Source organism: Myotis brandtii, unplaced genomic scaffold (genome assembly GCF_000412655.1).
Source record: "Myotis brandtii unplaced genomic scaffold, ASM41265v1 scaffold573, whole genome shotgun sequence".
NCBI classification, from domain to species: domain Eukaryota; kingdom Metazoa; phylum Chordata; class Mammalia; order Chiroptera; family Vespertilionidae; genus Myotis; species Myotis brandtii.
Genome location: NW_005370145.1, coordinates 1,176,902 through 1,186,660, shown reverse-complemented (window position 1 = coordinate 1,186,660; position 9,759 = coordinate 1,176,902). Strand labels below are relative to the sequence as shown.

Here is a 9,759-nt window from a genome sequence, read left to right as displayed (position 1 = left end):
GGCATTGCTAGCAAAGATACAAGGAAACAAGACTTCTCATACATCACTAGTGGAAGTATAAATAGCTATCATACTTTTTGAAAGCAACATGGAAAACATTATTAAAAGCCTTAAAATATTTATACTATTTGACCCAGTAAACCCACTTTGGGAAATCTATACCAAAGAATTAATATTAAACACAGAAAAAGCTTTATTTTGTTGCTTCCATTTTCCTCAAATATAAAGTGAGAAATGCATTTGCCAAGAATAAGAAAATAGCCGAAACCGGTTTGGCTCAGTGGATAGAGCGTTGGCCTGCGGACTGAAAGGTCCCAGGTTCGATTCCGGTCAAGGGCATGTACCTGGGTTGTGGGCACATCCCCAGTAGGAGATGTGCAGGAGGCAGCTGATCGATGTTTCTAACCCTCTATCTCTCTCCCTTCCTCTCTGTAAAAAATCAATAAAATGTATTTTTAAAAAAAGAATAAGAAAATAAAATAGTTGAGTAAGAGGTGATAAATTTATTAAGTTGAACACTATAGTTACTTATAATAAGAAAATGTTTATTATATTGCATAAAGATAAAATTTAAAATAATATAAATTAAATAAAAAAAATAAAAGATATAAAATTATTTAGAAGAATAAATACATCTAGGTACGAGTCATGTAAAATGTGTTCAATTTTTTTTTTTAAGCCTAGAAAAAATTGAGTCTCAACACACTGCTACTAGTGGCTGCCTTTGAGCAGCACTAGAGAGCAAGTTGGGTGCTTACATTAGTTTTGGAGCCAGACACACCTGAGTTATAATTGTAAACTTGCCATTATTAGGTTTATCCATATGAATTTGCTCTTTTTTGTAGGTGAAAAGCAGTCAAATATTGTCCATTTCATGTGGTTAAACCTAATAGCTTTATGACCCTGAGCAAGGTTCTTAATTTGAGTCTCAATTTTTTCATCTATAAAATAAGAATAATTGCCCCATCAGGGTTGAGGATTCAATTAACTAAATAAAATAAGTGTATAATCAATAATAGCTTTTGTTTCCCCAAATGTATCGTAATGAGGGTGTATTACTTTCATAATGGAAGAAAATAATAGCAATGTGACTTTAAAATATATATGTGGAGAGGGAGAGAGAGACAGAAACAGCAATGGTGAGAGAGAGAATGATTGATTGGCTGCCTCTAGCACACCCCACCCTGGGGATCAAGCCAGAAACCCGGGCATGTGCCCTAACTGGGAATCGAATCATGGGTTGACGCTCAACCATGGAGCCACCACACCAGCCGGGCTACGTAACTTTTTTTGAAAATGTTAATGACAATGAAGAAAAGGAAATGGGGAGGTCAAAGGTTCTGGTTTTCCACGAGATCTGAGAGAGGAGGCCCAAATCTGCAGGGGAGAGGACAGCATGCTGTGAGATTAACAAGAACGGGGAATGAGGCACCTGCAAGAAGCCAGGACGGAGAGGGCAGGGAAACCAGATGTGGAAACCCGGAACTGGCCCAGAAAAGCAAAGCCTGAGCCAAAGGCAAGAACAGCTGCTGGGACCAGGGCGGGAGGGAGAGCGTTCTGGGGACTCCTCCCAAAACTCTGGGTACCCAAGCCTAGAGAAAGGAAATCTCACCCTGATGGGCTCCTCTCCCAGGATCGTGGTGAAGGATGTGATTGATGGGTGATTCACATGCCCTGCGAGTCCAGGCCCCTCACAACATCTTTCTAAGTACGGACTTGACTGCAAGCCTTATCGAAAGCATGAACACTTTCCACTGAAGGGCCAGGCGAGTCAGTCTGGCCAGGCTGGGGAGGAAAACGATCCTTGGCAATCTCGGGGCCAGTGGAGTCATCTTGTGGGCCAACACAGTGAGGATGGTCAGAAGGAGGGGACAAGAATACCGGGGTGGCCCTAACCGGTTTGGCTCAGTGGATAGAGCGTCGGCCTGCGGACTGAAAGGTCCCAGGTTCGATTCCGGTCAAGGGCATGTACCTTTGTTGCGGGCACATCCCCAGTAGGAGGTGTGCAGGAGGCAGCTGATCCATGTTTCTCTCTCATCGATGTTTCTAACTCTCTATCCCTCTCCCTTCCTCTCTGTAAAAAATCAATAAAATATATTTTAAAAATAAAAAGGAAAAAATAAAAAGAATACCGGGGTGTAAATGGAGAGGCCAAGGCAGACTGGAGGCCTGGAATGGGATTGGGGGGTTGGGGGGTCTCACCTTCCTCATCCCTTGAGGAGAAGCAGGTCTGGAATATGCAGATCTGCAGGAGCCCCCGGGCCATGATGTGGGTAGATGTGTAGATGTGCTCTGTGACATCCGCAGGCCAGCGCTTGAAGAAGCGGATGGTGGAGGGGTACAGCCACGCTTTGGAGAAGGCCATGATCAGCAACAGGGACAAGGCGATGAGGCTGAGCACTGAGGCGAGCACCTGCGCCTTCCAGCGGGAGGTGTGTGCGACTTTCCATTTCAGGGGCAACAGCGAGTCCCGGTGGCGGTACAGCACCCTGTTTCTGCTGTGGGAGACGGCGAAGTCCTGCACCCCCTCTTCTTGTCCCGGGTTCACCTCTACCCCATCTTCCTTTTTAAGCACCCCCTTCCTTTCCATGTTTCTGAAGTTTATCACTTTCTCCTCACCCCTAATGTCCCCTGTCCCAATCTTGAGCCTCCCCTTCTATCCTCCACCCCATGTCGCCCCTCCCCTTCCTACGCTCAGTTGTCCGTCACGTTCTAAATAATTTCACCAAGCGGAGCAGGTGCCACCATAGGGCCTGGCATCTGGGAAAGAACAACCCATCTGGCAGGACAGGGCCCCTAACTGCCATGGAATATTCCTGGGCGTCAGTTAAATGGGGGAGGGGCCCACGGCTTCACCCCCAACTCCTTCTCCAAACACTGCTCCTCAGGTCTCAGCTCAGAGCTGTGGCTCTGAGGCCTCCCTTCACCTAAGAGCAATGGTCTCTGAGGGTCTCCTTTCCCTTCCCATTTCGCCTGCCCTGACACCAACCTCAGATGCTCACTGATGGAGCAGGAGGAGGGAGAAGACGTTTGTCCCCAGGAAAACATTTGGAAATGTCTTCCAGAGGTGTAATCAACCTCACTACTTACCCCTACCCCTCTCTCCCACCGCTCCTCACTTCCAGTCAACAGTTGCCATTCCCTTCCCTCTTCTTTTTTTTTACCTTTTTTTTTTTTTTTTTTTTTTGCAGCCTCAGAAGGGGGAGGGTAGGATAAGGACGGGGTATGTGGGTGTCATAAAAAAATCTGAGAAGATTTTTCTAATCTCTCTTTTGAGTTATAGGAAAAGAAATCTGAGTCACCCGTGGCAGCCCGGTTGGTTATAGTGGCTCCGGACCTCACTTAGCTCCTGGGATTCTCATGAGGAGAAAGCCTTTCAAATTTGGGTGTGAATTTGAATCCCGCCAGAGTTGGTTTGCTTTGTGGAGACAGTGACACAGGTGGTGAAGCACACAGGCTGTAGGGTGTGAACGCTGGGCTTTCCTCTAACAGCCTCGTGAACCTACATGAGTCAGAGCTTCTTTATGCCTCCGTTTACTCATCTGTAACACAGGGACAATAATACTTGCCTCAGTGTTGGTTTGAGTGTTGAATGAGAGAAGGAACAAAAAAGCACTCGTTGGTTCATAGTAAATTCCCAGAAAGTGGTGTTACTCATCTGTAACACAGGGACAATAATACTTGCCTCAGTGTTGGTTTGAGTGTTGAATGAGAGAAGGAACAAAAAAGCACTCGGTTCATAGTAAATTCCCAGAAAGTGGTAATTATTGTTAAATTATCATTTTAATTATGTTTGTGCTCTTTCACTAGAGAAGGAAACAAAAACACAGAGAAGAAAAAAAAACGCAGAGGTTTTTGGCAGACTTCCTTGCGTATCAGTGGCTGTAAATGATGGAACAGAACCTAAATGAAGTAAAAGGTGAGTTAATCATGAATCCTGAGGTCATGTGCATAGCTGCACCTTGGGGACGGTTGGAATCAGGAAATCACATACTGGCAGTCCAAGATCGCAGTGCTGTCATGGTCTTCATGGTTGGGTGAGGTCCAACTTCCAAGTCGCAGACTTCTCGCTGTGTCTTTATGTGGGGATAGGGAGCTCTGTGGGGTCTCTTTTACTAGTGTAAGGGCACTAATCCCATTCATAAGGGCTCTACCCTTATGACCTAATCACCTCTCAAAGGCTCACATCCTAATACTATAAATCTTGGGGTAGTTTTCCAACATATGGATTTGGGGGTGCACAGACATTCAGACCATAGCACTCCAACTCTGGTCTTCCTTCTCCCAGAATATCTTGCTCTTCCTCTGCAGACCAACCTCCTCCTCTCCTCTGGTCCACGTAGTGAGAAACGTGGCCCTGACACCTGTGGAGAGCGGCCACAGTGTTTGGACAAGTTCAAGCCTCGGACTAATGAGAGGGTACAGTCCTCTCATGGCCACGTGCAAGTCCCAGCTTGGAGGGCAAAGCCCTCCCAGCACAATGATAGCCAACAGCTGTAGTTGTAAGCTTGAACCTATGGTCCGAACACGTGGCCCCATGTGTCTGAGTGATGTGGGCTTGATAGAGTTCAGGTGCATGTAAATGAGTAGGATCAAAACCCACGAGAATGTTGTAAACATCTTGACCACGTCCTTACTTTGCCTCCTGGAAACTGGCTATAAAATAAAGACACGGCTGTAGTCTGTGGCGCTGTCGCTAGCTCTCCATCAGAGGGGACAGCGTTCCACCCAGACCCAGCTTTCTTCTCTTGTCTGTCTTTTCTCCATCCTTCACCGCCCCCAGGCTCACCGAACCTGGCTGAGCTGGCTCAGCACATAAGGCGCCCAACGTGGGGCTGAGTATGCCATGGCCGTGCAGGCTCACCTAAGCTATTAACCTTTGGTTGTCAGAGAGGAGACCTCTCAGTCTTTTTTTTTTTTTTTAAATATATTTCTTTATTGATTTCAGAGAGGAAGGGAGAGGGAAAGAGAGATAGAAACATCAATGATGAGAGAGAATCATTGATTGGCTGCCTCCTGCACACCCCACGCTGGGGATGGAGCCCGCAACCCAGGCATGTGCCCTTGGCCGGAATTGAACCTGGGACCCTTCAGTCCACAGGCTGATGCTCTATCCACTGAGCCAAGCCGGCTAGGGCGAGACCTCTCATTCTTAAGTCCAAACATTCTTTGGCCCTCCCAGGGACAAGTGCCATCCCTAGAACAATCAGCCATGGTCAGGGGCACCCGGATGTGGAGGCTGACCCATGAACTACTGACAGATAGGGAGTTGGTGAACAAATTCCCTAGCTTCCTTGGCCATGGGTTGGGATAACTCTCTTCTACACTAGGAGGGGGCAGTGATGGACGAAGGGGGTGCTGGGCCTACTGGGACTGACATTCATATAGAGCTGGTGACCATCAGGATCGTGTTTCCTTCTTTGGCTCTGTTTCAGTTTTTCCTGGAGTTCCTAAGAGTTTCTAATCATAATAAACAGTTCCAATAGCAATGCAAAACAACATGGAAGAATCTTGGAAATACAATGTTTCCTGAAAAACAGAACTCCCAGAAGACTACATTGTAAACATTTTTATAGAGCTCATAAACAAACACAACTAAACAGAACATTGTTTATGCATACATGCTATTATGAGTGCATGGCTTTTTGTAAAAGCAGTGGAGTGATAAACACAAAAAATAATATTGCCTCTCTCTCAGGGGGAGCAGGGGAATGGGACAGGGAGGATTACATTGGCACATGCACATTACTGGCACTAGGTTCCTGGTGCCTGATTTGGGTGAAAGGTACATGGTATTCATTATCGTAGAATCATTTATAACTAACATATATTTCATATAATCCTGTGAATCTATCAAATATTGTTTCTCAAAAGGTAATTAAAACAGTTCAAGAAAGGAAATGTAATCTCAGTGATTACTAGCTCTGCATTGAAAGATATTTATAAGTCACAATACATAAGCTAAACACTGTTAATTGAGTTTCAACTTTTAGAATCAACAGATGGACAAAGCACGGAAGGCTTAACTATTGCTACAAAGGTAAACATAGCTGTTATCAGCTTTGATGTTGCCCAAGTAAAAGCCTAGCGGAGGTAAACGGAAGGTGGAAAGAGGAGAAGAGAGCTGAGGGGAAGGGTGGGGGGCCCGACAACAGGGTCTCTACGTAAGGCTGTGTTACCTGTGCTCTGCACAAGAGCACACGGCCGACGGGGGCAGTGAGAGCTGAGCTCCAGGCTGCATTTTGCTTGACAAGCCATGGCCCCTATAGGAGGGCTCCACTGGAAGAGGCCCTTGGTTCTCTATTTCATAAAGGTGCTGCTCCCCGCAAGCCATTTACCCCACATCTATTCCAAGGGGCTGTCTTTTGGCCACAAGGTGAAAGGCACAAAGGCGCCTTCCTGGCCAACTATCTTACAAGGCTGTGTAATCAGTGAGAATTCTTTGGTTGCCAACACAAACCCAAACTAAGTTAGGAAAAAAGGAGTGTATTGGGGCGATGCTGAATAAACACAGGCTCAAAGAGGAAGCGGAACACCCAGGCCTAGAACTAAGCAGGAACCAGAGGAGGATGGGAAGGTGGATGCTCTTACTGACAACCAGCAGAACCACGTGGACTTGCGGAGGAACCGTTTTCCAAAAGAAAGGAAGCCAAGCATTCAAAAAGTAATTGTTGTGTCATAAATCATCGAATGAGATACAAGACGCCTTCATAAGCCAATTAATTAGGAGTCGTTCATTGCGCGCGGCCCAGACGGAGGTGTCTCTTCCAAATCTCTGAGCCCCGACATAGAGGAAGTGGCTTGTATTTAAACCTTTTGAGCGTCTTTGTTTGCAGGTTTCACTAAGACCTCCGTGTAGGTTATTGTTACAGTTAGTTTGTAACCTTGAATACATAATGAGTTAGTAGTTGGAATTATTATCAGTATTAGTCTATTTTAGTCTATTACATTAGACGGCTAGCTTGCAAGGTCAGACAGTTAAGTTTATCTTTTTCTATTATTTGAACTAAAAAACAAAGTCATTTTACAGAATAACAGACTGTCTTAAAGTGAAAGTTTATTTATAATGACAGAGTTTACAGGACTAGGGACTATCTAACAATAGCAGAGAGTTTTAAACAGCAGATGTTTGTTTTTTTTTTATACCAGATGGAGGTTACTATGCTTCATAATAACTTGCTCGCACAGGTGGGGAGTACAGCCAGAATAGAGTGCAAGGCTAGGAGGTTTCTGAAAAGGAAACTGCTCACCATTCCAGCAGTGAGGACAGGTGCCTGGACAGCCCTTATGGCAGCGGTTCTCAACCGGTGGGTCGCAACCCCTTTGGGGTCAAACGACCCTTTCACAGGGGTCGCCTAAGACCATCAGAAAACACATATATAATTACATACTGTTTTTGTGATTAATCACTATGCTTTAATTATGTTCAATTTGTAACAATGAAAATACATCCTGCATATCAGATATTTACATTACGATTCATAACAGTAGCAAAATTACAGGTATTAAGTAGCAACGAAAATAATTTTATGGTTGGGGTCACCACAACATGAACTATATTAAAGGGTCGCGGCATTAGGAAGGTTGATGCAAAGGTCCCAGGTTCGATTCCGATCAAGGGCAGGTACCTTGGTTGCGGGCACATTCCCAGTGGGGCGTGTGCAGGAGGCAGCTGATCGGTGTTTCTCTCTAATCGATGTTTCTAACTCTCTATCCCTCTCCTTTCCTCTCTGTAAAAAAATCAATAAAATATATTTTAAAAAAAAAAAGAATTCCTGGGCAACCCGCTTGGGACCCCTCTCTGCTACAGAGAGCTTTGTTGCTTTACCTTCTCTAATAAAATTCTGTTTTTGCTAAAAATAAAAAATAAAAAGAATTTCTGCTCCGAAAAACACAGTTAAAAGGATGAAAATACAAGCCACAGTCTGAAAAAAAAATGTTTTCAAATCACATATCTGCTAAAGGAATTATCCAGAATATATAAAGAACTCTCAAAACACAGTAAGAAAACAAACCACCCAGTTTTTAAAAGGCCAAAGGATTTGAACAGACACTTCACCAAAGGAGATATTCAAGTGGCCAATAAGCACATGAAAAGATACTAAGTACCATTAGTCATTAAGAAAACACAAATTAGCCCTGGCCAGTATAGCTCAGTGATAGAGCGTCGGCCTGCAGACTGAAGGGTCCCAGGTTTGATTCTGGTCAAGGGCACACGCACAGGTTTCGGGCTCAATCCCCAGTAGGGGGCATGCAGGAAGCAGCCAATCAATGATTCTCATCATTGATGTTTCTATTTCTCTCTCCCTCTCCCTTCCTCTCTGAAATCAATTAAAATCTATTTTTTTTTAAAAAGAAAGAAAACACAAATTTAAAACCACAATGAGAAATCAGAAACATCAATCAAAAAGGATATAGGCACCCCTATGTTCATAGCAGCACAATTCACCATAGCTAAAACAGCCTAAGTGGACTAAAAAACAGTGGTACATCTACACAATGGAATACTACGCTGCTGTAAAAAAGAAGGAATTCTTACCATTTGCAACCATATGGATGGACCTGGAGAGCATTATGCTAAGTGAAATAAGCCAGTTGGAGAAAGATAAATATCACATGATCTCACTCATTTGTGGAAGATAATGAACAAAATAAACTGATAAACAAAAATAGATCCCGAGACATAGAAGCATGAACAGACCCTCAAACCTCAGAGGGGTGGCAGGGGAGGAGGGTTAAGAGATCAACCAAAGGACTTGTGTGCATGCATATGAGCATAACCAATGGCCACAGACAGTAGGAGGGTTTTTGGTGTTTTTTTTGAGTTGTCTTACATTTAATCGATCAATATTACAAAGTGTTCATGCTACATACAACCTCATAACATCCAGGGGTGTGGGTGCCTATAAAAGGGGGGACTTCCGACCTCTGTCCTACAGGGGGGCTCGCCGGCCTGGCCTTCTGCGAGGTCAGGGGCTGTGGACGCTTGACCCGCAAGCTTCCGAGTGCTGAGCACGGAGCCCGGCTCCTCCAGGCCTTCCTGTGAGCTGCGCGTGAACCTGTGTGGCAGGTACCTTTGCAGTCTGCGAGGTCAGGGGCTGTGGACGCTTGACCCGCAAGCTTCCGAGTGCTGAGCACGGAGCCCGGCTCCTCCAGGCCTTCCTGTGAGCTGCGCGTGAACCTGTGTGGCAGGTGGGACCTTTGCAGGCATGGCCGTGAGCAGGCACACGCCACGAGAGAGCTGACTCAGGGGCGCAGGGCCTGGCCTGGGCTCAGGCGTGTAGGCCCCGCTGCCTGGCAGCCAGAGGAGCACAGAGCTGAGGGAGGAGAATGAGAAGCAGCCCCGTGGGTAGCATATAACATGAGTGACTGGGGAGGGAGAAGCCGGCAGGGAGAGGTCAATGGGGGGAAAAGGAGACATGTGTAATACTTTCAACAATAAAGAATTTAAATAAAAAAAATAAAACCACAATGAGATACCACTACACACCTATTAGAATGGCCAGAAAAAAAGGAAATAAAATTATTTTTTCTTTTACATTGCTCATGTTTGTCAGCTTTAAAAAATGATTTATTATTTTTATCATTCTAAATAAAACTCACTTTTGTACCCAATTTTTAATTCATGTTTTGTATTCTTTTTCTTTCGAAGAACCCCATAAAATCGGAATTCAAACCAACCCCTTCCCACACAAGGCAGCTTCAGATTTCCAAAGGTGGATCGAGTGGGGAAAAATTTCAGCAGTGAAGGGGAGGGTG

General features: G+C 45.0%; 1 protein-coding gene across 1 annotated transcript in view; it reads right to left on the bottom strand.

Annotated features, from left to right (window-relative positions):
• ODF4 (outer dense fiber of sperm tails 4) overlaps window positions 1-9,759 on the bottom strand; it is a 14,305-nt gene that overhangs the window by 3,500 nt on the left and 1,046 nt on the right. The window contains exons 3-4 of the mRNA XM_005878845.1: window positions 2,928-2,973; window positions 2,203-2,498 (exon numbers count right to left, since the gene is read on the bottom strand). Coding sequence (XP_005878907.1) covers window positions 2,203-2,498; window positions 2,928-2,973 — 342 coding nt within the window. The remainder of the gene's footprint in view (window positions 1-2,202; window positions 2,499-2,927; window positions 2,974-9,759) is intronic.